At 36.8% G+C, this 25748-nt stretch overlaps 1 protein-coding gene across 8 annotated transcripts in view; it reads left to right on the top strand.

Annotated features, from left to right (window-relative positions):
* LOC149419410 (trehalase-like) overlaps positions 1-25449 on the top strand; it is a 99133-nt gene extending 73684 nt beyond the window's left edge. For 2 of the 8 annotated variants that reach the window (XM_089637812.1, XM_089637820.1), the window contains exon 2: positions 23180-25449. In XM_089637812.1, coding sequence (XP_089493938.1) covers positions 23180-24962 — 1783 coding nt within the window. In that variant the 3' untranslated portion in view covers positions 24963-25449. Of the gene's footprint in view, positions 1-605; positions 665-16825; positions 16910-19095; positions 19214-21878; positions 21898-21949; positions 22225-23179 lie in introns of those variants that run through there. The other 6 variants (XM_089637813.1, XM_089637818.1, XM_089637814.1 and 3 more) reach the window with 6 other exon arrangements.
* The last annotated feature ends 299 nt before the right edge of the window (positions 25450-25748 follow it).

The raw sequence follows: 25748 nt of genomic DNA, 5'->3' as shown, positions 1-25748 counted from the left end.
AATTTTGGCTAGTAATATATAAAGAATAGTGTCTTGTGGCGGGAGGGCGGCGAACAGAGCTAGTGTGGCATTGTTTTATTTACAAATACAGACTTTTATTCCGAGATTGATAAAAATTTGCACACTTGACCTTCAAAATGAGAGGAAAATTACTGTTTATATTTGATTTCGAAAAAATCTAGCAACGCAGGGGATTTCAGGCCAGCTCTCTAAAATCCGGTGATCGGGAAGGATTGGAGATGTACCTACATACGTATTCATAAGGTAAGATAAGGTATTCAGCGAATAAAAATGTCATATGAAAACATTAAAATCGATATAAAAATGTATTTATGTGAGGGTAACAAAGCCACAGTCGTATTTAAGCGAATGAAGGTCGTCGATTGAACCTTAGAATATGAATGTTAGTCCAAGACTAGTACTGAGTTAGCCTAGTTTTGTAGTTTGAAAGTCTTCAATATGAATTAGATGTGACAATGTGTCGACGCAGGCGCACGGCACCGTCGCTGATAACACATTATCATCGGAATACAATTAATATTGTGATCGCTTTGAAATGTATAAATGTAGAAAAAAATAATCAACACTTGTATTTCTTTGTATCAGTTTGGTGAGTGCAGTGCTTGTGAACTGTGGATTTTTGGACTGTCGCTCTACTTTAAAGGTTATTTATTGAAATATTTATTTTCCCAGAAAGATATCAGTTGTTTCATTCATTGCTATATTTTTATTTCTGGAATCACTTGTTTAATAAGTATATTTTGAAAAAATCTGTCTATCTAAAAACTCTTGAGTGAATACTTTTCCTTATAAATCTTGCACATTTTTTTGCGTCTGTCTGAAAATTAAAGAGGAGTCCAACTATTTTTTAGCAGAAATCGATGTTTTAAAACAGTTAAAAAAACATTGTTTGGCTGTTTGAGGGCAGCGTTTTTTATTCAAATTCAGAATAGAAAATATAGTAAATAGGTACTTACTAATTTCACTCGACAAATTAAAATAAATAAATTTTGACGGTTATAAACGTTTCGGGCCGTACTCATAAACGTGTTTTATATTTTACACAACTGTTAAAAAACCATTAATTTATTCTCGCAGTAGCTCTTTAAAATCGTCTTTATTCAATAAAATTACATAATACGAGTAGTTGCAAAAATAAAAGAAATTGCACCCTAGAGAAAAACTATTTATTAATTTTTACTCCTGATTCCGTAGGATTTCAACTTAATTTTTTTTTACAAGTTACAAGTTTTTCAACAATGTGCTTTAGTTTGAAGACCCAATTTTTCATTTATTTTTATTATTCGCCCATACGGGCTTTCACAAACATGTGAAATACATAATAATTTAGTGGAACATTATTAAAGAAGTAATTTTAAATTGAACATTGATTTTATTGATGGAGGCGAGGAAAACATTATCAATTTTATATTGAGTGTTGAAATGGTTGATTTATACTAAAAAACCTTTGTGGCATTTACTGCTGTTTAGATTTGATAAACACCAATCTTGTAATTTATTTAATTTTATTTGTATGAGAATAAAGTCATCAATAGTTTTTATAAGTTTTAGATCAACTGAAAAACGCAACATTTTAATATTATCATCAAATACAGTAACGATATTTTTTATTTTATTTATTTAACGCCCAGAGGGCTTTTACATGGTTGGTAGTATAATTTTAATTTGACAAATACTTTGAAACATAAAAAATAAGAATAAAATTACATTTGATAAAAGCTATGCAACAAATCATACAAACACAAGAAACAAAAACAGAAAATTACAGCTATTTGTTGGTTTACATGATGTGTTTAGGAGTATTGTTGAAATAAATGTTTTAAATGATCCACAAAACTTGCCAAGTTGGTATTGAATATGTCAACATCACCCAAGTAATGATTTCCCATGGTGTGAAGTCGTTGTATCGGAGAGTGGGCAATCTAGTTACGCTTATGTGTGCTGCTGTAGAATATTGTATTTTGTCGTGTTGTTACTGTGGGTGTGTGTATGTTAATAAGTTGCAGGAGTTATCAACAGTCGAATTTAGAGTTAAGTATTTTGAATAAGAACGTTAAATCGTTTATTTTACGTCTATCTTCTAATGTATGTATTTTTAGAGTATTTAATAAGAAATTGTATTTTAAGTCTTCGACAGGGATATTTAATTTAAAATTTATAAAACGTAGAAATGTTTTTTGTATTCGCTCAATGTTGTAAATGTGAATTTTATAAGATGGAGACCAAACTACTGAGTTATATTCAATTAGACTTCTTACTAAAGATACGTATAATAGTTTAATGGCTTGTAAAGAATTAAAGTTTTTAGTTGTTCTTAATACGAAGCCTAGTGTTTTCATACCTTTGTTCACAATTTGATGGATATGATTGGTGAAACTTAGTTTTTTGTCCAAAATAATTCCAAGATCTCTCATTTCCGTGACTCTATCATTACGATATCATTAATAAAACAAGTATTGGGCCGAAATGCGACCCCTGAGGTACACCACTCGTGGCCATGAAAGGTTAAAATTATTTATAGATCGAAGAATAAAAACTATTGCATGTTTATTACATAGGCGGCCTCCGTTGAGCGGTGGTTTACTCATTGACTTCATTCACGGATTCTCATAAATACTGCGAAAAAACCATTGGTTTATTTATGTTCAAGCAGCTGAGAAATGTAGCATCTGTGGTAAAGGATATCGATTATTAATAAACTCATTATTACCTACGTCTATGGACTAACAACAGATATACAAATATATTACAAATACTCGTACATGCGTGGATAAATTATAAATTTCTGGATTACTGTTGTTGATAACTGGTTTGCAAGCTAAATTAATTAGAACTATCGGGCAGTGCTCATTGCTAAGTACTAGTGAAACATTATTATAAAATAGGTGGAGGTATACCTATTAACTACGGAAGTGAGTGTTTATCTAATTTATTATCGATTAGCTAAGCACGAAGGACTGTAATATGACGACGTTTTTTTTTTCGTTTGCGAAAGGAGAGTCTTATTAGAACACCTTTCTTTGAAATCCAACTCACTATAAAAATTATGATTTAAGATTTTCACGGCCAAAAGTATTTTTGTTATTTGTTTTTGGGGTATTATGCCGTGTTGCGCTAACTCCTTCTTTAGCCAACGTTTCGGACAGCATTGCAGTGTCCATCATCAGGGCAGATGTGTTATTTGAGGTTTTTTTTTTTTTTTTTTTTTTCATTTTCTAGATTCTTATATTCCATGAAGTGGTGAATCATTTAAATTTACTGAATTTAAAGTTAATGTTCTTTATACAAATAGAACGGCGTCATATGCGCCTCACAATTTTTACCTCATATGGGTTTATTCAAATATTACCTGGCTTTTATAGACTTAGAGGCCTTGTATTTTCTCGGTAGGGAAAAAATTTGTTACCTAAAAACCCTACTAAAATTGCATGTATCATCATCCAGCATCAGCACCAGCGGCGACCTACAGCGGCCATATATTACATACGTGTCTGTTTGTGTTGTGTTGGGAATGGGAAGGGGAAATTTTGGCTGCGCCCTATTGTTGGAATCCTTCCGCATTTGCCGTTGGGAGTAAGGAAAATCGCAGAAAACCTTACCCAGGAAGGAGCGGCCGAACGTCAACTTGAAACGTATGCGGCCTTCAGTAACATCGGTATATGATGTCCTGCATTTTGAGATGTGTGTGTGTGTGTCTGTTTTTATGTTAATATATACTTATGGGAAGATAGAAAATAAACATACATATACATACAAATTATAAAATATTATATAAATATATAAATAGATATATAAACATTATATATTTGGGAGGAAGGTCGGGAGTTTAGGAAATACCTACTGCTCGCTATTCGTCCGCGTCTAGTTCTGGTATGTGCCATATGTGGTCATGGTCCATGAGGATGTGTTTAGGTAGTCTATGTGTGTATCTGAATGTCAGGTCGCTCGGAGCATTGTATTGTCCTATGTCTCGTATTAGTTGATTTTTACTAAGTGTGAGTGATTTGTAAAAGCGTTCAGTCAGTCTGTGTGTGAATTCGTATAGAGTTGGAATTTGTTCTCGTTCGTGTAATCTCTTCAAGTTTGTTCTGAGTCTCGTGTTGTATGTGATTTTAATGCAGAGATTTTGAAGTGTCTGTAGATTCTTGTGGTCTGAGTGTGAGATGCTGCTCCATACGGGAATCGCATAAGAGAGTACTGGACGAATGAGCGAGTAGTAGACGAGGAGTTTGGTTTTGGGAAGTAGCGGACTCCGTCTATTGAAAATTGGCTTCATCATGCCGATCGCTTGTCGCGTGCGCGCGTGCATTTTTGCTTGGTGAGATTTCCAGTTGAGGCGGGAGTCCATGGTCAGGCCGAGATATGTTACTTCATCCTTCCATTCAATGCTGTGTCCTCCCATTTCGATGTTGAAGTCAGGTGTTTTATTTACACGTTTTCTCGTGAACAAGGATGGCTTCGGTTTTCGCCTCGTTCAGTTTCAGGCGCCATTTCTTGTAATACTCTACGAGCGCGTCGAGCGCTCTCTGTAGGTAAATCGCGGCCATGTTCGCTTTCAGCGAAGAAACGTATAGTTTGACGTCATCTGCGTAGATAGACAGATTGCATCTCTCGTCTCGGGGGATGTCGTAGGTGAATAGAATGAAGAGAAATGGTCCCAGTAAACTTCCTTGCGGTACGCCTTTTGGAATCTCACGCATTGAAGATAGCACGTTCCTTATGAACACTCTGAACGATCTATTCTTTAGGTATTCCTGTATCAGTCTCGTTAGGTATATGGGCGTGTTAGTGCGGTGCAGCTTATGCACGAGCCCGTCTATCCATACGGTGTCGAATGCCTTCTCTAGGTCGATGAGCGCAGCGGCGGTGAAGCGATGTTCGTTAAATTTTCTTGCGATAAATTCCGCTACTCTGGTGAGTTGATGGGTCGTGGAGTGCCTCTTTCTGAAGCCGAACTGCTCGTCTGGCAAAGTCTTGTTGTCGTCGTGGTGTGGTACAAGCCTGTTGAGTATAATTTGTTCAAATACCTTGCTCAGCGTAGATAATAGGCTAATCGGCCGGTAACTTGTCGGTTGCGTTCTATCTTTATTCGGCTTTGCGAAAGGCAGCACGGTCGCCGATTTCCAAATCTGAGGGAAATGCCCGGTCATGAGGCAGGCATTGAACAATTTTGTTGTGTAGATGATGGCTTTTTGAGGAAGATGTTTGAGTAGAATGTTGTGTATTTGATCGCTTCCCGGCGCCTTGTTCGTTCTGAGTCGCTTGATTGTGACCGCAATCTCGCTCGGCGTTGTGAAATGAATATCTTCAGCGTTTGTCTGCTCCGCTTCGTTCAAATCTCGTAGAGAGTCAGCTACGATCCGGTCCGTAGCCGGGTCGGAAAGGCCGTCTGTAGCGGCGTAAGCTCTCTCGAACCCGTCGGCGAGTGTTTCAGCTTTTTCTTGTAGCGAAAGCGCCGTCCCGGGGCCGTTCAATTTCTGTAGCGGGGGAATTGTGTAATCTTTATGTCTCAGCGCGCTCGCCATTTTCCATAGGGAATTATCCTTCGGCGTGAGCGACGCAACTTTTTTGTCCCAAAGTTCGCGCTTGAGTTCTGCGATTTCGGTCTTGATTTCCCTCTGCAAGCAGTTGTACGCTGTCTTGAAGTATTCGTCTCGCGTGCGGTGGTACATGCGTCGCAGGCGATTTTTGTCCTTGATGAGCGATAAAACGTGTTCGGGAAGCTTGATCGTGTATGAGTGTACTTCTTTGAGAGGAATGTGTGTATCTTGTGCTGTTTGAAGAATCTCTGTGAGAGTGCTTGTAGCTGCGTCGATTTCTTGTGGTGAGCGCAGAGTTCCCGAAGTGAGATGAATTCGTTCGTTGACTTCCTTTTTAAATCCTCCCCAGTCCGCATCCTTATAATTGCGCTGTTTTCTGGGGGTCCTTGAAGTTGCGCCGCCTATAGTGAAGCTCACGGGAAGGTGGTCCGAAGACAGTTCGTCTAATGTGCGCAGTGGAGATATTGTCTTAACATTTTTCTCGAGTACTATATCCAATGTACTCGGATATCTAGATAGTCGCGAGTAGTACGTAGGTCTGTCGGGCGCCATTATCGAATAGGTATTTGTCTGCATGTGTGTAAAGAGCGTATTTCCGTTCGCATTACCTCTGTAGTTATTCCAGTAGTTGTGTTTGGCGTTCAAATCGCCTCCCATCACAACAATTGGTCCCAGATTGAGCAATTTATTGAGATCTTCTCTCACTAGGTTACTATGGGTGCAGTATACGGAGATGATGGTATGCGCTCTACCCTCTATGGTGACTTCGATAATCGTGGCTTCAGCGTGCTTCAACTTCGGAGTAGGTATTCTTGTGGACGTCATAGATTGTCGAACGAATATTGCGGTTCCTCCGCCTGATCTTCCTTGTCGATCGTCACGATAAATCTCGAAACCTTGCACTCTCAGCGGTACGCTTGGATTCAAATGAGATTCTGATAGGAGAATAATGTCGGTGTGTAGTTCGTTTGCCAAAGCGAGCAGTTCGTCTGTCTTGTTGCGCACGCTAAATGCGTTCCATACGAGGACTTTCACCGTCTCGGTATTAGGCATCGAGGGTGTCTAGGAGCTCAATCAGGATGACGAGCTTGTCTGCTCTTGTTGCGCAGCGGGCGAGCTGTGATCGCATCCTCAGGAGGCCTTGGAGCAGGGCCATCAGGTCCAGGTTGTCTTCTGAAGAGGTGGAGGCGCGCACGGGCTCCTGCTGTGGGCGTGGCTGTGGGGGCGGCGCGGTCTCGCGCTGCTCTTGGGCGGGGGCGGTGCCTCCGGCTACGTTGGCCCATGTGCGTCCATCCGTCCTTGGCTGAGGAGGTGGCCTGCTCGGGTTCTGTTCTGCCGGCGGGCGTTGGGCCCTTCTGGCAGGTCGCTGCTGTATTGAGGCGACGTACGCTACCCGCTTGGGGCAGCCTCGGTAATTGGCGGGATGCGGGCCTGAGCAGTTGCAGCATGCGGCGGGCTCATCTCTCGTCTTCTTGGGGCATTCTGCCGAAGCATGCTCCAGTAAGCATTTTACGCACCTTGCTGTGTGCGAGCAGTTTCGGGACCCATGCCCGAAGTCTTGACATCTGTAGCACTGAGTGCCGTGCTGAAGGTGGTTGCTCCTGTGCTTCTGGAGTCGAATTCGGCAGTGGCACAGGTATTTGACGGCCGCGCGCAGCTGTCCCATGTTGACTTCCTTATTGAAGTGCGCTAGGTATATGGGATATTCTATTGAGGCGGTCATCTTGACCACCTTCACTGCTGGGAATCCCTGCGATTCCAGGTCTGCCTTGATATCTTCCACTTCTACGAGCGGCAGGCCCTTGATGACGGCCTTTTTCATCTTTTCTGCTTCGGCCGTGAATGTGTGGAAGCCGCGAGCCTCCGCCCGCAGTCCATTGGTGAGGGCGCGATGGTCCTCCATCGTGCGCACGAAGATGTTGGCCGTGCCGCCCCTGTTATACCTGAAATTGAAGAGCTTACCAGCCCCCAGATGTCCTTGCACCGCAGCTGTGATCTGCGCGTGTGTCATGTTCCCCAGGGTCATCACAACCGGGGGAACGCGGTCTCTCCTGCCGGTACCTGCGGGAGAGAAATTATTATTAGTATTGGCACGCTTTATACGCGGCGCGCCGGCGCCTTCGCTTACCTCGGGCAACTCATCAAATCGGTTGCCACACTGGAGCGGTTGTGGTCCCCGTGGGGACATGGGCCTCTTCACGGGGTTGGACGGCCTCGTCCAGCCTCCATCCTGGGGGGCAGCCGTCTCCATCGGCTGCTGCGGTCTCGGGGGCGCCACGTAGGCCGACGCTGGGCCTATCGGGGGGCGCGTGGGGGCAGGACTGGGTCCTGCTGCCCAAGAGGGGCCTGCTGCGGGCTCCGTCATCTCCGTTTCGTCAGGCGTGGTGGCAGTCGTGGTGGTGGATGGTCTCCGGGTCCTTGGGTCCTCGGGGTGGGGCTGTGGTGCGGGGACCGTATAGCGCACGGTCCCGGTCTTAGTGCGATGCGCAATTTGGCGAGCGCCGGGCGGTACCACGACCGGGGAGTCCTCGTGGTCAATGGGGAGCATCCGGGTCGGGAACATGGTCATCTGTGTCGAGCGGTGACTCCTCTTAAAAAGGGAGCACGTCTCAGGTGCTTGCGGGTGGTTTGTGGGTGCCAGCGTGGATCTTCGTAAGTTGAGTGTTTTGCGTGAATTCTTCGCCATTTGGCCTCATGGAACGGAGAAACTAAACGAATTCCTGGACCATCTTAACTCTCTCCACAGCAAAATTAAATTCACAATGGAACTGGAAAACGAAGATAAAATCCTGCCCTTTCTAGATGTGGAGGTGATGCGGAAACACGATGGTAGCCTAGGGCATACTGTATATACGAAACCAACCCATACGAATCGGTACTTACACGCTGATTCGCACCACCACCCAGCGCAGAAGAGAGGACTTATCCATACATTGGTGACCCGAGCGACCAGAATATGTGAAGAACATAAAATCGGAGCGGAACTTACGAAGCTGACCGATGCACTGGAGCGTAACGGCTACCAGCAAGTCAGACAAGGCAAATCATAAGAGCCAAATCTGCACCAAACGAAGACAGAATTGAACAAGAGTCGAAAGGCTGTGCCTTCCTGCCTTATGTGCACAATGTGACAGACAAAATTGCCAGGCTATTGAGAAAGGAAAATATCAAGACTGTCTTTGGAACAACAACAAAGATACAGGACTTACTGAGGTCTGCAAAGACTAAGTTTCCTCTGGAAACAGATGGAGTGTATAAACTCAGCTGTTCCGGATGTGACAAGGTCTATGTAGGCCAGACAGAGCGGACTATCTCCAAAAGGATTTCAGAACACTTCAGAGCTTGTAAACTCGGCCACCCTGACAAATCGGCAATTGCCGAGCATTTGATTGACACCGGGCATTACTTTGGATTTGTTCCTGAAATCCTGGGGAGACCGAAAACTTATAGAGCACGGCTGATTACGGAGGCCATTGAAATTCATAAAAATCCCGTAAACATTAATAGAGACGATGGAGCTAAGCTTAATAGTTCTTGGTATCCGGTAATTGACGGATACACCAGAGCTAAACGAAGAAAACCACTTTAAATAAAAAAAATAGAAAAAAAAAAAAATTGATACGTTAATGTTAGCTCAGAGGGTTGGAGCTGGCAACACGGTATCACAACCTCATACATAAGCTCACATTTTAACACAACCTCAAATAACACATCTGCCCTGATGATGGACACTGCAATGCTGTCCGAAACGTTGGCTAAAGAAGGAGTTAGCGCAACACGGCATAATACCCCAAAAACAAATAACAAAAACACTATAAAAATTGTTTGTATGTCATTATCTACGTTTCTTCACTATTATTATTTTAATGGCCTTATAATGGTTCTCTTCTAACTTTATTAATTTTATTTTCATTGGCCTAGTAAAAAAATTCTAGAAGAACATTGAACTATAATTATAATATCTCCATTGTTTCAGTCCCAAACATATTTTTTCAGCAATATTTATTGTTTAAATAAAACTGTTTTCAAGTTATTGCATAGCCTTTTTTATGTTAATTTATTTAATTTTTTATTTTACGCCCATTAGGGCTTTTATATTAGGTACATAAAACGGATACGTACACATTTTTACGCAAGGGTTAGTAGTAAACAATGGTTGCATATGGTTTATAATTGCGTATAATAAAAATTATAATAATCTAAAATTTTTGTAAATGTTTTGAAAGAAAAATTAAAACATTAGGTACGTTTTAAACATCGAATCTGTTGTGTTAAAAATGTCCATATTATTTGTACATTCATATGCTTATGTAGTCTAGAAATTGACAGGTTTGCTTTATAATTTCATGCTGTGAATTCGATATTTATCGTTAATTTTATTACTGTTTTATAAGTATAAGAGTTCTGCACTTTGTGATTTAAATTTATTCCACAGTCTCTCAAGAGTTGATGCCACTTTTGCACATTCAAAATTAGCTGCAAACATTAGATTTTAATCTAACAGAAATACATTTTAATATTGAATCATTTTTCTAAATCTTTTTGTTATCAATCATAATTGACAGGTATTAAAGTCACGTATCTTGATATCGAATTCCATTCCATGAAAACATTTGTCCTGTAGCTTGTAGCGTTTTAGGAAATCCCCTGCTTTCGGCGTCAACACAACATCTCAAAGTCATTGATTTATCCTGCTTAAAATTCATGTCTGTATTCAATACAAAAATCCGGATCAATTCCGCGTATTCAATAACCTCGTTTTTGGTGTTTTTGTGATGGATCGATCTTCCCAATTCTTTTCCTCAGACTCTAAAATATATACTAAAATATAAATCCCCCTCTGATTCTGATAAAATAGAACACTTTTTTGATTATTTGTTTCTGAAGTGGTAAACTTTATTAATCCGAATTTGAATTGCAAACTATTTTTTTTTATTTCACTATATAATTTGAACTCAACCATCCATCATGATCACATCTTTAAGATAATATTTGTTTTGTTCAAGAATCACTTACATTTTTTGCAGAAACACGCGCTATTTAAATAAGTAGGTACCTGAACTTTATTAAGTTGACGTTTATTCATTTAACTTTAATATTCATATTTGATTTACCTAAATACATCGATTAAACTTTCACGATGTAAAATCCATCTAACATCGCTAATTATTCAGATCCGGTATTCTATAAAAAATGTAGTTCCTATTGGGTACACATACCTTTACAGACAAAAGTACTTCAGTATCTAATTTATTAATTTTCTAATCACTTTTGATTAAGTACTTACTAACCAGAAGATGATTATACAAAATACAAACGAAAAAGAGTAAGTAAATGTTCAAGTTCAGCAGATTAATTAATACTTTAGTATTGTTATACCCACTCGCGTGTCTTGATAATTTATTTCTGATCAATAAAATTCTAACGTGATTTATCCTAATAATTGTTCAGGTATATAGATACTATTTCTCCATAATAATGATACTAATAAATTATTGATGGAGTAGGTAATTCCCACTCGGCACGCTGTCAACGAAACTTATTCGAATGTGCTCTGGCAAGCAGGCGATGAGTATTGAGTACCTAGGGTTACCACTAAATAATATGACACTAGTAAATTACACAAGAAATTAAATTATTATTATTAACTTAATGCCGCTATTTCTTTATTCTGATTTATTCCGTCCCTCGTTATTCTAATTAAGATATATATCTAATTCTGGTGGCCATACAACTTCTATGTTGAGGTTTGCTCTCTTATGCTTTCTGCTTTGAGCGATCCTTCTCTTCTAGCCACTTCAGATCTGTCAGTACGCTTCCAAGATACCAATGTGTCTTTAAATTGCTGGTACCAAATGCCTTGGCTTTCTGTCGAGCACCAGCAATTTAAGCAGGTCAATGTGTCTTGACCTGCTTAAATTAATGGTACAAAATGGCTTGGCTTTCTGTCGATTCACACTGCTAGTCAATTTTTTGGTTCTTTCGACGCTGGTTATAAGAGCTAAAGAGTCAAGGAAGTCTTTTTTTTATCGCTTTCTTTTTCTTCTTTCTCTGACGCACTCTCTTATTGGAGGTTGGCCATCATTAACGAATACGTTTACCCTGCAGACTGTGCAGCACGGTATACCTTTTGATAAGTGTATTCGTATCTTTGAATTACCTACATATTAAAAAAGTCTTATTTTACTACATTTTTCATATTTTTCATTGACATCTGTTGTCATCAGTAGGTACATGCCCACTTATCAGTTCTATACACTCAAAATCAGGACTCAAAGGCAGGTGGATGGTTTAGACTTGTAGAACGTATGTACGAAGAAATTATAGGGTGCGATATGAATAGTAGAAGAAAGCGGGGACGCCAGAGTAAGACATGGCAGAATCAAGTATACCAAATATTTAGGTCGTACGTACGTTGTATGTTGTACGTTGTATGTTGTACGTGTATGTTGTACGTTGTATGTTGTACGTTGTATGTTGTACGTTGTATGTTGTACGTTGTATGTTGTACGTTGTATGTTGTACGTTGTATGTTGTACGTTGAATGCATGTGAATGGAGCAACGAGTGTGTGCGAAGAACGAAGTTTTTGGCGGTCAATCTTACTTAATTGTTCTGTCCCATGATCTGACCAAGAAGCTTTAGTTGTCCTTTTTATGTGTAGTAATTTCGCATTATTTAAACATTCAATAAAAATAACTTTAATTTTTCGGAAGTAAGCGGATGGTGCATCTTCATAGGCTCAATTTTAAACCTCTCTTAATATATTACAACTTTAGCCCAACGTAATTTCTTAATTTGCTAAAACAACCAGGAAAAGCAAATACAATTTTACACAGGTATATTACAGGAAATATAATACAGTACGTTACGTGTGGTATTTTGATTTAAATATTTCCTGGTAAAATACAACTTTAAGGTGGCAACCGCGAATGAAGGTACGAATAATGAGTATGGAGTACATTTATGTATAATTGCATGGGGAGGTAGGCGCTGTATATATTATTGTGATGAACTGCGAGTTATTCACGAGACATGTGACCTTAGCAAGTCAGATTAGAACGTGCGAGGAATATTAATTTTATTAACGGGAGATTACTATCGAGTGATGGGTTATTGAATAAGATATTTAAGTAAGAGGAGCTTATATAAATAAGTAAAAGTCATTCGTAGTTACCTACCAGCGTAGGAAAAAGTTATAACTAACACGTATAGATAGGTTTTTTCGGTGAGTGTTTTTTTTCGGAAATGTAATAAAACTTTTTTGTTTGAGTTGACTAAATAAATTGTTTTATTTATTCAATTATTCGTTATAAGAGGAACGTGAGTGCGTAAGGTGTGGATTCAACAAACATAAATCAATAGTATTTGTAAATATGTAATGTAAATAAAAGCTGCTGTTTTGGTACGTGCTGTAGTGATACGTAACAAATTCTTAAATACTAACTAACTATCACGCCGTTTTTAGCAAGGGTAGGCAGATAGGATACACCGCCACGCAACCTGTCTTAGCACACACCGTTTGCTTCATTCACATTCATATTTCACCTAAGACATATGCAGTCTTTTGTTATTATATCTCTTGTCACTTGAACATCCACGTTGTCATCGGAAGTCATCGACTTGTTCTACCATTACTTTCCGCGTCATATATTCTCCTTACCCTCCTTTATTTGTTCATCCGCTATTCATCCATACAGTCTATTTATAAGTGCATCTGAAGCTGTCATTCGTAAGCAGTTTTGGATGCCACACAGATATTTAAAATTAGTGGTTTTCAAAGAGATGGAGGTAGTATTAGACAGTTAATTCCGTTGAGTTATATATACAAAGTCTACATTCCTTGAAAAATCAGTCAAAAATATTGTTTCCATTTGGAGAAGTAGGAAGGGGGGTTGTGGCAGCTGTTGATGTCGCCCGAATCCTTCCGACATACTATATTACAAAGTCAATTTACACGACTACTGATTATGGTAAAACCCTATTAACCGATGAAAAGTTATACCATTACTTTCCCTATATTTTCCAGTACGACTTGTAGATACAATGTTTCAAGGTGCTTCTCGGCATTTTGAAGTTATCGCGGGAGACATGAGCTCTGCAAGCGCTTATACCGACTAAAGCCCGTGGTATCTCACAGCGGATAATTAACCAATGTTTGTGGCCTATACTTCGAAAGCCAATGTTAGCTCCATCTATATATCTCAATGTTAATACCAAAGTTAAGTATTTTTAATTGAATATTATATTGGTAAATGGAAGAGTAGTCAATATATTACGCGAAATGTAAAATTGTAATAAATGACATCATACGAAACGGTTCCATGATAACTCAACACAGAGACAATTCAACACACTTTTAAAAAGTGATATAAAGTCATTATAAACGATGAAAATTTTTTTAACCTAACCTAACCTAACCTACTTAACCCAGTTAATAAAGTTTTTGTTTCATAACTGAAAGTATGTGGAGGGGAGAGGGAGGGGAATATATTTAAAATGATATATTTACATATCCACGTGAAGGATTCTACTAAAATATTATTAATTATAAAAAAATATGATTTCGGATGTGATGTAGGAACATAACATAAAAAATAAGTAAATCTTATTATTTTAGTAAATATTATAATGAATTTATGCCGCCGTTTTTACCGATGTTGGTGTAATTGTCAGCATAGTCCCAATCCAAGCAGTTGATCGGGGTACGATCCTTGGCCGTGGAAATATACATTTTTAAATTTTAAAAAATTATTTTATTTCTATAAAAACAGATTTTTAATATAATTTTATGATTCATTATTAATGAGACCGGTGTCTGTGCTGGTGAGTAAATTCAATTCAAACAGAACAAAATTTGTAGATTATGAATATGTTTGTTCTTAAGTGTTATTTATACCGTTAAACATACAATATTAATTGTGGTTTCGAAAAATGGTAATAAAACTGTTATAAGTGATCTTGAAATCATTATATCTCTATTGGGAGGTTGCGGAGGTAACTACGTAACGTAAAATGACCTTGATTCTACTTAAAAGTTACAATTGGAAATTTTTTGAAAAGTATGAAAAAATTAAATTAAAAATAATTCAAAAAAGTTCAAAATCCAAATAAATATTAATAAAAAAATAGTGTAGTGAATATTATAGTGAATAGTAAATAGTTGTAGTGAATAATATAAAAAAAGTCAGCTGGATTTCATCGTTATTCGTCCATTCAAAGATCTTCACACGCAGATGGTTAACTAAGCCATACCAACCTTTTTACTATGTTAAATGTCAGTGTCAGACTTCATTCATTATACTTTTTTTAAAGTTGAACGTACTCCATCTGTTGGCAGTACTCTTAGTTGCCAGTTTCCATACTCGAGCGATTCATGTCACGGTTTAAGACAAGTCAAGGTTATTCTGTTTCAAGATGCACAGATCTGATATTGATTTCATTGTTTTGCTTGCCTCCCCAATTATTACTGTACGGTCCAGGGCATTCGTTATAAAAACGATATAAAAAACTTATTTTCATATCTTTCAATTCAAGGTCGAGTTTTGTTATATCATACAACATTATTCTATAAGGTTTTTTTTTGGTGATGATATCAGACGAGTGGTTTTGAACCATATCTGGTCTAGTAGCTTCTACTGACTTCAATTTCAATTTCGTTGGATTTTAAATTTTTATTTCAATGTATCTTTTTGTGTGATTACCGCAGAAGAGTCCCAATTGCCCGGTGCCAGTGGGACTTAGGCATCTCTAATATTGTGACGCTGAAGGTGACTTTCTGATTCAGCAGAAGATATTTCGACTGATTTACATGTTTGTAAGCGGCATGTAAAAACATACCTCGGTCACGGCATTATAATAACATGATCAAAATGAGACGATGCTTCAGTGTGCGGAATTCCTAAAAAATATCAAAAATCTCTTTAAAAACTTTCATTTTACTTGAGTAAAATTGTTATTTTCACAACATTTTTTGTGCTTCTAACTAATTAATTTCAGCAATGAAAACCATACAAATTTTTAAAAAATAAATAACAAAAAATTATATGATGAGACGTAAATTATTGACAAATATTATCAAGATTTCCGCAACAAATCTATTTGAATCAAAATAATTTTATCTTATCGGAATGAATGAATTGCATCACTCTCAGTCAAAATACTTAAATATTTTTGTGATACCGTACAAGAGTCCGAACTGTTCGGAGCTATAATCTATGGCATTCTTAAATAAGTTTTTTATCTTCTATCTTATATTCTGCAAACAAGTTGCAAATCTTGAGCCCCGCATTCCGAACGAATCTCTAACTATTTATATCATATTTCTCACACCTTAAGTTTTTAAGTTCCTAAAAAAATTATATTATTTTTTAAGACAATACAGTAATAACATGAAATTTCCTCGACAGAAAAAAATAGCAAAGTATTCTCCGAAAATTATGAAAAATACTTTTTTTGTTGTTATATTACTCGTATGTTAGGATATGAAAACGTATGAAAAATTCAGTGTATTTTTAATATTGCCACTTGTCGACAGATTTTTGCACTATTTTAAAAGAGTATATATAAATATTTATTTTTTATTTTAGCGCGATCCTACATTTTTATTTACATAATATTTCTCCCTTTCAAACCATCATCTTCTTCTTTTTGAACGCTTAACCTGTGTCCCGCAGCATAAAAAAATATTTGAGACGGCTCTGACGAAATTAATTTTTACAGTTCTTTCTGACTAACATTGGTCCACCCAAATATTTTCAGCTGGCTATGTTAATTCCATCATAAGCTATTGAGCTTCTAAATATTCGTTAAAAGTAAGAAAACATCACTTCTTAATTTTTTATTTCAATTATTAGTAGATACAATAAAAAATTTAACTGGTACAAGTGATGACACTGACAAACCACACCGGGTTTTAGCCAAGTAGCTTACCGCTCCGATACAAAATAAATATAAAATAGTGAAAAATGATAATTAATTTGACAACCCCTGACTGAAATGTCCCAGGTCACTAGATGCTTTATGAAACTAATAATAAATTAATACACTCGCAATGATAATATTAATAGGTAAGTCAACCTAACTCGGCACTAATAGAAGGGAACTAATCAACGTAAAGCAGCAGTATCGAATGTGATATCGTAACGTGAGGTTAGTTCGATCCGTTGACGTAGAAAATAATATTATATTATTTATTATTATGTTTGTGGCGCAGTTATATTTTACACGAGGTTTTAGTATATAAACATGACTGTTCTAGTGATAAACTATAAATAACATTCACCTTTAAAAGTATTGCAAACGTTGGAAGAAATGTTATAAACCCACAGCAAAATGAGTGGAAAACGCGTAGGTATACATCAAAACGGTACCGTTTTTAATTTTTTGTTTTTGTTTCCAAATAAAATTATTGAAAATGTGAAAGGAAGTGAATTCAAACGACGTGGCGCTCTATAAACTTGAACTGGTAATTATAATGACCGACCGAAACTAGATTTCAGCCGTAAAGAAAACCGAAACCGAATATCGGTTTCTCTTTTAGTTTCTGCAGAATCCGAAACCGAATATCAGCTTCTATAGTAATACGATATTATTTAAACGATAAACTTTGACAAAAATAAATAATATTTCACGTAACAAATTCTTTAAACATTTAAGACAACTTTTATATGACGATTGCTTTTAAAGTTATGCTACCCCCGATTAAAGCCGAAAATTATCCAAAACAAACATCACAAACGCAGATTTCGTCTGAGCCGAAGTTTCGGCTAATTTTTGGCCGAAACCGAAACAGCAGCCAAAACTCCTTTTGGCCGAAATCGAAACATCAGTCTGTTAGTCTAGTTAATTTTTATACATTTAATACGTTGGATAATCATGATAGGTGAACAGTGCAGATTATTTATTTATTAAACTTTAAATAGATTCACTTCTCGTGGTTTGATATAAACATAGAAACATTTTAATATTTTATTATAAAGTTTGCATATTTCTAATGCTTATTTGCTGATTCATTCAAAATCTCTTCAAATTCTTCGTCGTCCGGTTAAAACGGGATTGGAGGTTAAACTTTTAGTACATTCCTAATATGTTGGAACACGCATTCATGCACTAGCACCTTACCTTGATTATATAATAATGAAATGCGAAAAAAATAAGATTTTTATGAACACGTGTTCCTAAATCGCGATAATACATTCCCCTTTTACTAAAAGGAAACAGGATATCTATAAATTCAATCGTTAAGTACCTGCAGTCCCGTTTTTAATCAAAAAATTCTTAATAATTAGCAATATTTTATACCAGTAAGTTTTCTCCGTTATTACATAAATAATACTTAAATTTTTCTTTCAATGTTCTTAATCTCGGTAAATTTTTGATTTCACTGGGAACTAAGATTAACATTTGAATGCCTTTATATAGTAAACAATTCTGTGTTTTTGAATTTTCCCTCTTATGTTAAATCAATATAATATCAATGTTTTATATAAAAATAATAAATATTTAAAAAACAATAAAATTTCGATAATATGCTATGAATCTTAAGAAAAATTAGACCAAACATATTTTGTTATTTATTTTTATTTTACTTTAAAAATATATTAATATTTCGCTCTCAACTAATTACTTAATTCAATGCTAAATAATTTAACAATAATACATAATATCTTATCATAAAATTATTCAACATTAAAGTACATTATAATTTGGTTCAATTGTCTTACGATTGAATAGTAATTTAAAAAAAAATGATTCTCTGCTTTGAGGCTATCGGAAAGGAGATTGTAAATGTATATACATACTTTCATGGCCTATGCTTCTTTTGCCACTTTCAGTCTTACTGTATTAGGACGGGTTGTTTCGGAGAATTTGAACAATTCATCAAATTTCAACGTTCGTTTTTGGGTTCTGTGAAAGTCCAATTCAAGTTCTGTTACTATATCATTATAGGCTAGTTGCTTGACAAAACTGAAATAAAAACAGAACTTGAAAAAATCTTTCACAGAACTTGAAAATGAAAGTTGAAATTTGATGAATTGTTCAAATTCTCCGAAACAACCCGTCCTTAGTGATGTTGTCTTGAAGTTTTCATAAATGTTAAATTCCTGTGTATTAGTCCGTTTTGTATTTTATAGATTAAAAGGCATATTAGTTATTAATCGTATAATTTTCTAATTTCCAATATTGTAATTTCTTGGAATAGTTTTTTCGTGTGTTTTTATTTGTTCTATGCTTTTCAAATATCGGTTCCAGCTTGACATGTTTAATTTTTCAGCAGACGGTTAGCTTAAATAGTTCGCTAGTTCTTCATGTGGCCGCCAACGGTGCTAGTTGTAATTATTATTTAAAATCATCAAATCATAACAAATTAGTAACAAGTGCTGCCATCTATTTCAAAATTATTAATCAAATTTGATGATTATTCATATTGTTTATACCCATAGATTGTGTAATTAAAATTTCACTAGATAAAATGCGATTAGCGGTTCCTTATCAGTAGCTGTAGAAGACTTATCAGAATAGCTAAAGGACTGAGCTCGAATCGACGACACGACCAAGTAAATCTACATTATGTATTTGTTTGTTACAAGTGCGCGAAACAAAGAAAGAACTGCGGTTTGTTTACAGTGATAATTGTTTTTATACAATAAGGTAAATTGAATCAAAATGCATTACATTAATTTATTTGTGTTTGTCCGAAATTGCATACCTATTTTTAGATTTCTTAGGAAGCTTAGAAGCATAGACATATGAATATTAGTAGACCTGCCCTAAGTGATTAAAAGCGTATTATCCCCACTCCCCATACCGGTTCCATTGGAGCCGGCTGGGCTCGCGTATGGCCTCAAGTGAAATTTGAAAACGTGACGTCATCATTCTTGTGCGAACTATGGTCGAGGCATCATCGGTTCATTTTACGAAATAACACGGCAAAATGTTGACTTGTACTATGAAAACTTGTAAAAATAGATGTGAAAAAGAGAATAAACCCAATTGTCGTATTACATTCCATATATAAGCATTATTTTTACTTTATTTTAAGCATATTCACATCGTATAATATAGATCAGTTTTAGAAACATATAGGTACTATCACATCGAGAAACGTCTGGACGCGGAACACAAAGCTGGTTGGTTGCTGGGAAGTAAATTATGAACATTTATAAAAGTGTCTTAACTAAATACTTAAACGAAATATTCGACTCTGAAAATAGAACCGAATTTTTTTGCCGAATTTGGACTTCGCAAATTTGTTCACAACGTGGCGAGTAATTTGCGCTCCCATGTAAAAATGTCTATTCATTCAAAAGCAGATTTTACTTTTAAGAAGTAAATGGTGATATTATAATGCGAGATGCCTATTTACTGTCAGATTGATTTATTGACGAATCACAGTCAGTCTTACGCCCTTCGTTCTTCAACAGTTGATTTTACCCCTCGCCATTATCTTCTCGTCTATTAATTCTTATGTCTGTGCTTAGAAGATTATTTAAGATTGCATGAATTACAGAGAGAGAAAAAAATGTGACGCCGTTGGTGAGATGGGAATCTAGAAACCCCATAACTTATTTCAACTAAAGAAAATTTGATAAATTTTTGTTAATATTAATTATTTATTAAATTATTTTTAACTGTTTGCCAAAAAAATCATTTGTATTTCGGTAAAAGTACCTACCCATAATATATTGTACATAAAACATACCGATATATTTGCAAAAACATTTCTTTGGGTTTTATCACACCCCACGTCACTAACGCCAGGTTAAGCGCCCTTGAAGCAATATCTTTCATTAAGCGGCTCTATAAAAATTATCCGAAAACAATTCATTAAAATTTGAAGGCCATTTGAGGCCGCTAGCGCAAGAGTGGTATAACCCTCACTTTGAAATCATGATATTGACTTGATCCACACCTCAGAGAATGAGTGATCTACACTTATTTTCGACGTTACATTGATTACACAAATAAGAGAAAAAAATCATCAATTATGCCATAGAAAAAAAGACAGCGCATCACTGATTTTGCATTTATGGGCGAACACAAATCATTAACGAATTAAATTAATTTTGAAGAAATTATCGTATTTCAATAGCATTGATTTTCATTGGATAATTTGAGGTTAGATCACTCTTGCGTAAAGTGGCAACATTTTGACTGTAACTGTCCAAGCATAGGTACTAAATACATGATTATCTATACTCTTTCTCCACATTTCACAACTCTTCAATATATCTTGTATCCGACCGAATCAACTTTTGCAATGCCTAAAGTACTGTAGAGTGCACAAAATTTGAGTTTAGAGCTTAATCCTATAATCAAAGCGGGTTTATTGGCCCTTGAGAGGCCATTGAAATTAGCTCTCTTTTACAAGAGTTTTAGGAAATTTCAACCTTAGTTCGGATAAATGAGACACTTTCACAATACACCACTCTATTGATTATCATTTCATGTGGGTTTTATTAACTTAGACTGTTTTTGTGAGAAATTAATGTGTTGCTTGGGGAAAAATCATAAAGGGATAAAACACCAAACATATATATACTTACACCCATAGTTAAAAGCGTATTCTTTTATTTTTTATCAAGTTTTTCTTTGTAGATTTCCATTTAATTTTTCTTTTATATATTCGTTAACATTATTAATCAATTGATTAAAAAGCAGTTTATTTGTAAAAAAGTTCTGCGATGTAATTATTATTACGCGTGACAGCTCTTTCTTTTTTTTAAAGAAGAAAAGTAATGAGTAATAATGAAGTAATCATTTATTATAAAAAGGAATGAAATAAATTAACATGAAGAGGAACTAAGTTCTAAAAATTAAAAACAAAGTATTTTTAATAGTACTTTGTTGCAGAATTATCTGCGAATTTATATAGAAGTTGGACATATTTCGGATTAGGTTTTAAATTATTATGAATTTGTACAAAAATGTCGATTTTGGCCAAAAATGATAAAATTTCGTTGTCCTGAGGGTACGATATGACGAAAAGGTGTTTATAATTAGGCATCTTCGTTATCATAAGTCAATGTACAGACAGGTAAGGTACCTACCTAGGAGGAGGAAGTATAGGTACATATTATTCCTCCAAGGTAGGCAGTTATGTGTACCTGCTGCTTTTGAAAAAAACATTCGGCGGCAATAAAATCGGGGCAACTTGTTCAACATTCACATGACTGGTACAGGTCAGTGGTTCTGGTGTAGGTAGTAGTGGGAATTTGGTATAGTCATGGGTACAGTGTATTATTATATTGTATAGGTACTATCCACTATCTGGTATCGCGGTCATAAATACGGCGGACACAAGAAGTCCGTTCCAGTTGAGTTCGGGTTGTCCGGTGGGTACCTGCATACTTTATCCGTGTTATATCCTTGCCTCTCTATACTGATTATTACGCTATAGTTGATTTTGTTGATCACATATAACTATTTGATATAGTATAGATTTAACAGTAGACCGGTGGCTCGAGTCTTATGAACTTATCAGATTCCTGTCTTGTGTATTGACTTATGTTGACGTTTGTTTACATTTGTTGACTTGTGTTTATATTTATGTGAACGTTCGCAATCGGTGTTAGTTGGAGAATTTTACAACTGAATAGTGGCAAGCATGCTTGATAGTGATGTGGGAGTTATTGTTTTCTTAAAGAATTCCGTGGGAAGCGGTATGATCCTTGACCTGTACCCAGATTTTGCGGGTTCGAATCCCAGCGTGAAAAAATGACATTTTAGAAATCAGTAACTTTGCGGTGGCACGTATTAATCACTGCAACTTAATTTGCTTTATAAAGAATATATTTTAAAATGCAAGTGTTTATAAATATGTATATTCCTTGACGAAGGCATAGACATATATGTATGTTCACACACGGTTTTTCATATTTCCCAAAACTAATTTTTGTGTTGTTATAAATTCAAGAAATGCATATAAAATTACTCCGTTTTACTGAATTTTTTTTATCGTGTCCAGCTATAGTCTCTGGCGTTGACCGGGCTTTACACATATTTTTTCGAAATCGGAGGTAGAGAGTAATTTTCATCATATTTTGAACGTCAAATGTCAAAATTTCGCCAAGAATTATCAACATTTTTCCTTTAAAGGGTGTGAAAGAGATGGGGTGGTTTTTCGAAATCTCATGTAGACAGTGACATTCCTCTTATTTTGAAGGTCGAGTGTGCAAAATTTGATTAATCTCGAATAAAAGTGTAGATTTGAAATAAAATGAATACAGATCATATACGCGCTGCCCGCCACCGACACTCTTTTTATATAAATAGATTTCTAACATAGGTAATGTAAATCAAGCAGTTCATAGCATATGTAATCCACGGATAGGTGTGGATAATTTTCCAAGTTATTGCCTTTGCGAGAGACCATACGTTGAAGAAGAAAAAACATACGTTGCTATTAATGGCTGAAGCTGTGTTTAGTAAACATATCTAAATAGTCACGTTCTTTATCAGACCTCTTCCCCTTTCACGCTTCCATCTGTCTTCCGACATTCTTCATTGGATCTTGTTAGTTGGAAATCTTGATAATCTATATAATATGAAAATAATAAAACAATATGCGATAAGATTCTGTTTACGATGCTCATTTTCTCGATTTCTTTACCGCAGGTGGCCCAAACAGATAATAGCGGCGACATCCAACAAGCTCAACATGCGACAGGGCAACATGGTGAGGTTTCCCTCACTCCTGCAGATCCTGAAGCTGGTGACGGTTTGCGTGGCACAGGCCTCCTCCTCGGTGCGCTCAACCCTAGTGCCACCATGCGCCAGTAACGTTTACTGCACCGGACCCCTGCTCCACACCGTTCAGACAGCACGCATTTACCCTGACTCCAAAACCTTCGTCGACCTCAGGATGCTCAAGTCCGAAAATGAAACCCTCCAAGACTTCGAACAACTCATTGAGAAGTACAAGGAACCATCTCGCGATCAGATCGAAACATTCGTTAAGGAACACTTCATAGAAGGCAAGGAACTCATGCCCTGGGAACCAACAGACTTTAACCCCGACCCTTCATTTATCAACAAAATCTCCGATCCCACTTTCAAACAATTTGCAAGAGATTTGGTCGCGATTTGGCCAGAACTCGCAAGGAAAGTCAGTCCTGAAGTCGCAGAAAACCCCGACCGCTACAGTCTTATTTCCATTCCCAACGGATTCATTATTCCCGGGGGAAGGTTCAAAGAGATCTACTACTGGGACTCCTATTGGATCATCGAGGGCATCCTCATCAGTGGAATGACAGAAACTGCAAAGGGAATGATTGATAATTTCGTGTTCTTGGTCAAGAAGTTTGGTCACGTACCCAACGGTGCCAGAGTGTATTACGAGGAGAGAAGTCAACCTCCACTCTTGACCGCAATGGCGGCCAAATACGTTGCGGCCACTGGAGACTTGACCTGGGTCAGACAAAACATCGGAACACTCGAACAGGAACTGAAGTATTGGTTGGAAAAAAAAACCATCGAAATAACTAAAAATGGCAATACATACCAAATGCTGAGATATTACGCTCCGTCTAGCGGTCCTAGACCGGAATCTTACGCAGAAGATTATCTTAACGCTGATAATTTGGATACAGAAAAACGTGAAGATTTCTACATTGACCTTAAGAGTGCAGCAGAAAGTGGTTGGGACTTTTCTGCCAGGTGGTTTATCAGGCCCGATGGTTCCAACGAAGGAAATCTAACAGACATTCACACAAGACGCATCGTTCCCGTGGATCTGAACTCAATGTTCGCAGCAGCTCTAGAAACCGTAGGATACCTCAACAACTTGATTTCCAACACTCGTGCAGCTCGGGAATGGTGGGTGCTGGCCAAAATCTGGAGAAGATCTATCGACGATCTGCTGTGGAATGACGAAGATGGTATTTGGTACGACCTCGACGCAGAACGCGTGGAACAAAGAAAATACTTTTATCCGACAAATGTGGCACCTTTGTGGGCAAAGTGCGTGGAAAGTGATAAACTTCTTCCATACTCCCAAAAAGTGATTAAGTATTTGAAAGCAAACCCTGGAATGCGGTATCCTGGAGGAATTCCTACTTCCTTGGACCGTACTGGAGAGCAGTGGGACTTCCCCAACGCGTGGCCTCCTTTACAGTCCATGTTGGTGCAAGCCCTCGACGGGACCAACCTTCCAGAAGGCAAAGCAATGGCTCGAGACTTGGCAGAGCTCTGGGTGAGAGTCAACTACAAAGGCTTCAAGAAGAACGAGGAGATGTTCGAGAAGTATGACGCAGAGCACCCTGGAGAGTTCGGAGGTGGCGGAGAATACATAGTACAAAGCGGGTTTGGCTGGACCAACGGAGTAGTATTAGAATTTCTCAACCAATTCGGACAGCAAATTACAGCGGAAGAATCCCTCCAAGAAGACAACAAGGCATAGTGTAACTCCCCCAAGTGATTCATTTTTACTATACCAAAGAAAAGTTTGGTGACCAGGACTACCCATACGTGTTAAATTTATTAAAACTAGGAATATAAATAATATTATTAATTGAGTAAAGTACCCATGTTAAATGATGGTATTATTGCTGAACGTTCTACTAAGATAAGTCATACCAGTTGTGTGACTTGAATATGTGATATTTTCATATGTTACTAGTATTAAACATTATTTATGTGTGGCGGATAACTTATTTACGATTCATCGTTTTCTATTATAACTAACGGATAAATGTTACATACGATTCCAGTAATAATAAGGTGTTTTCTTCACCTTAATAAACAAGTTGTTATATAATATTAATTGCTTCAAAACAGGAATAAAATACGAGTAGTTAATCTACAGTCCCGCTGCCTTAAAATATTTAATTTTTGTTCTGTATTTTCCCAACAGAGTGATATTGAATGTTATTTATAAACCATGATACTTCATTATAAATATAATTTAAATTGCACTTCAATGTTTAATTATTTACTTATACCCGTATAAAAAATCCTTCGATCCTAAAGTAACATTTCTCCATCTAGTGATTCCTGATATATTCCTGATTCTTTTGAAGGGAAATTAAATTTTGGTCTCCGATGGTATTTTTTGTTTTTTTTACAATTAAAAAAAAAACTTTCAGATGTCGTCACTGACCACTCTGCCTAACCGCACAACCCCGGCCATAACCCAATACCTACTGATTAGATGGGTTTATTGTTAAAAAAATATTATCGGAGACCA

The sequence above is a fragment of the Hesperophylax consimilis genome, chromosome 12, assembly GCF_061612785.1.
Source record: "Hesperophylax consimilis isolate HC1 chromosome 12, BYU_Hcon_1.0, whole genome shotgun sequence".
NCBI lineage: Eukaryota > Metazoa > Arthropoda > Insecta > Trichoptera > Limnephilidae > Hesperophylax > Hesperophylax consimilis.
This window is presented reverse-complemented; position numbering and strand designations above follow the sequence as displayed.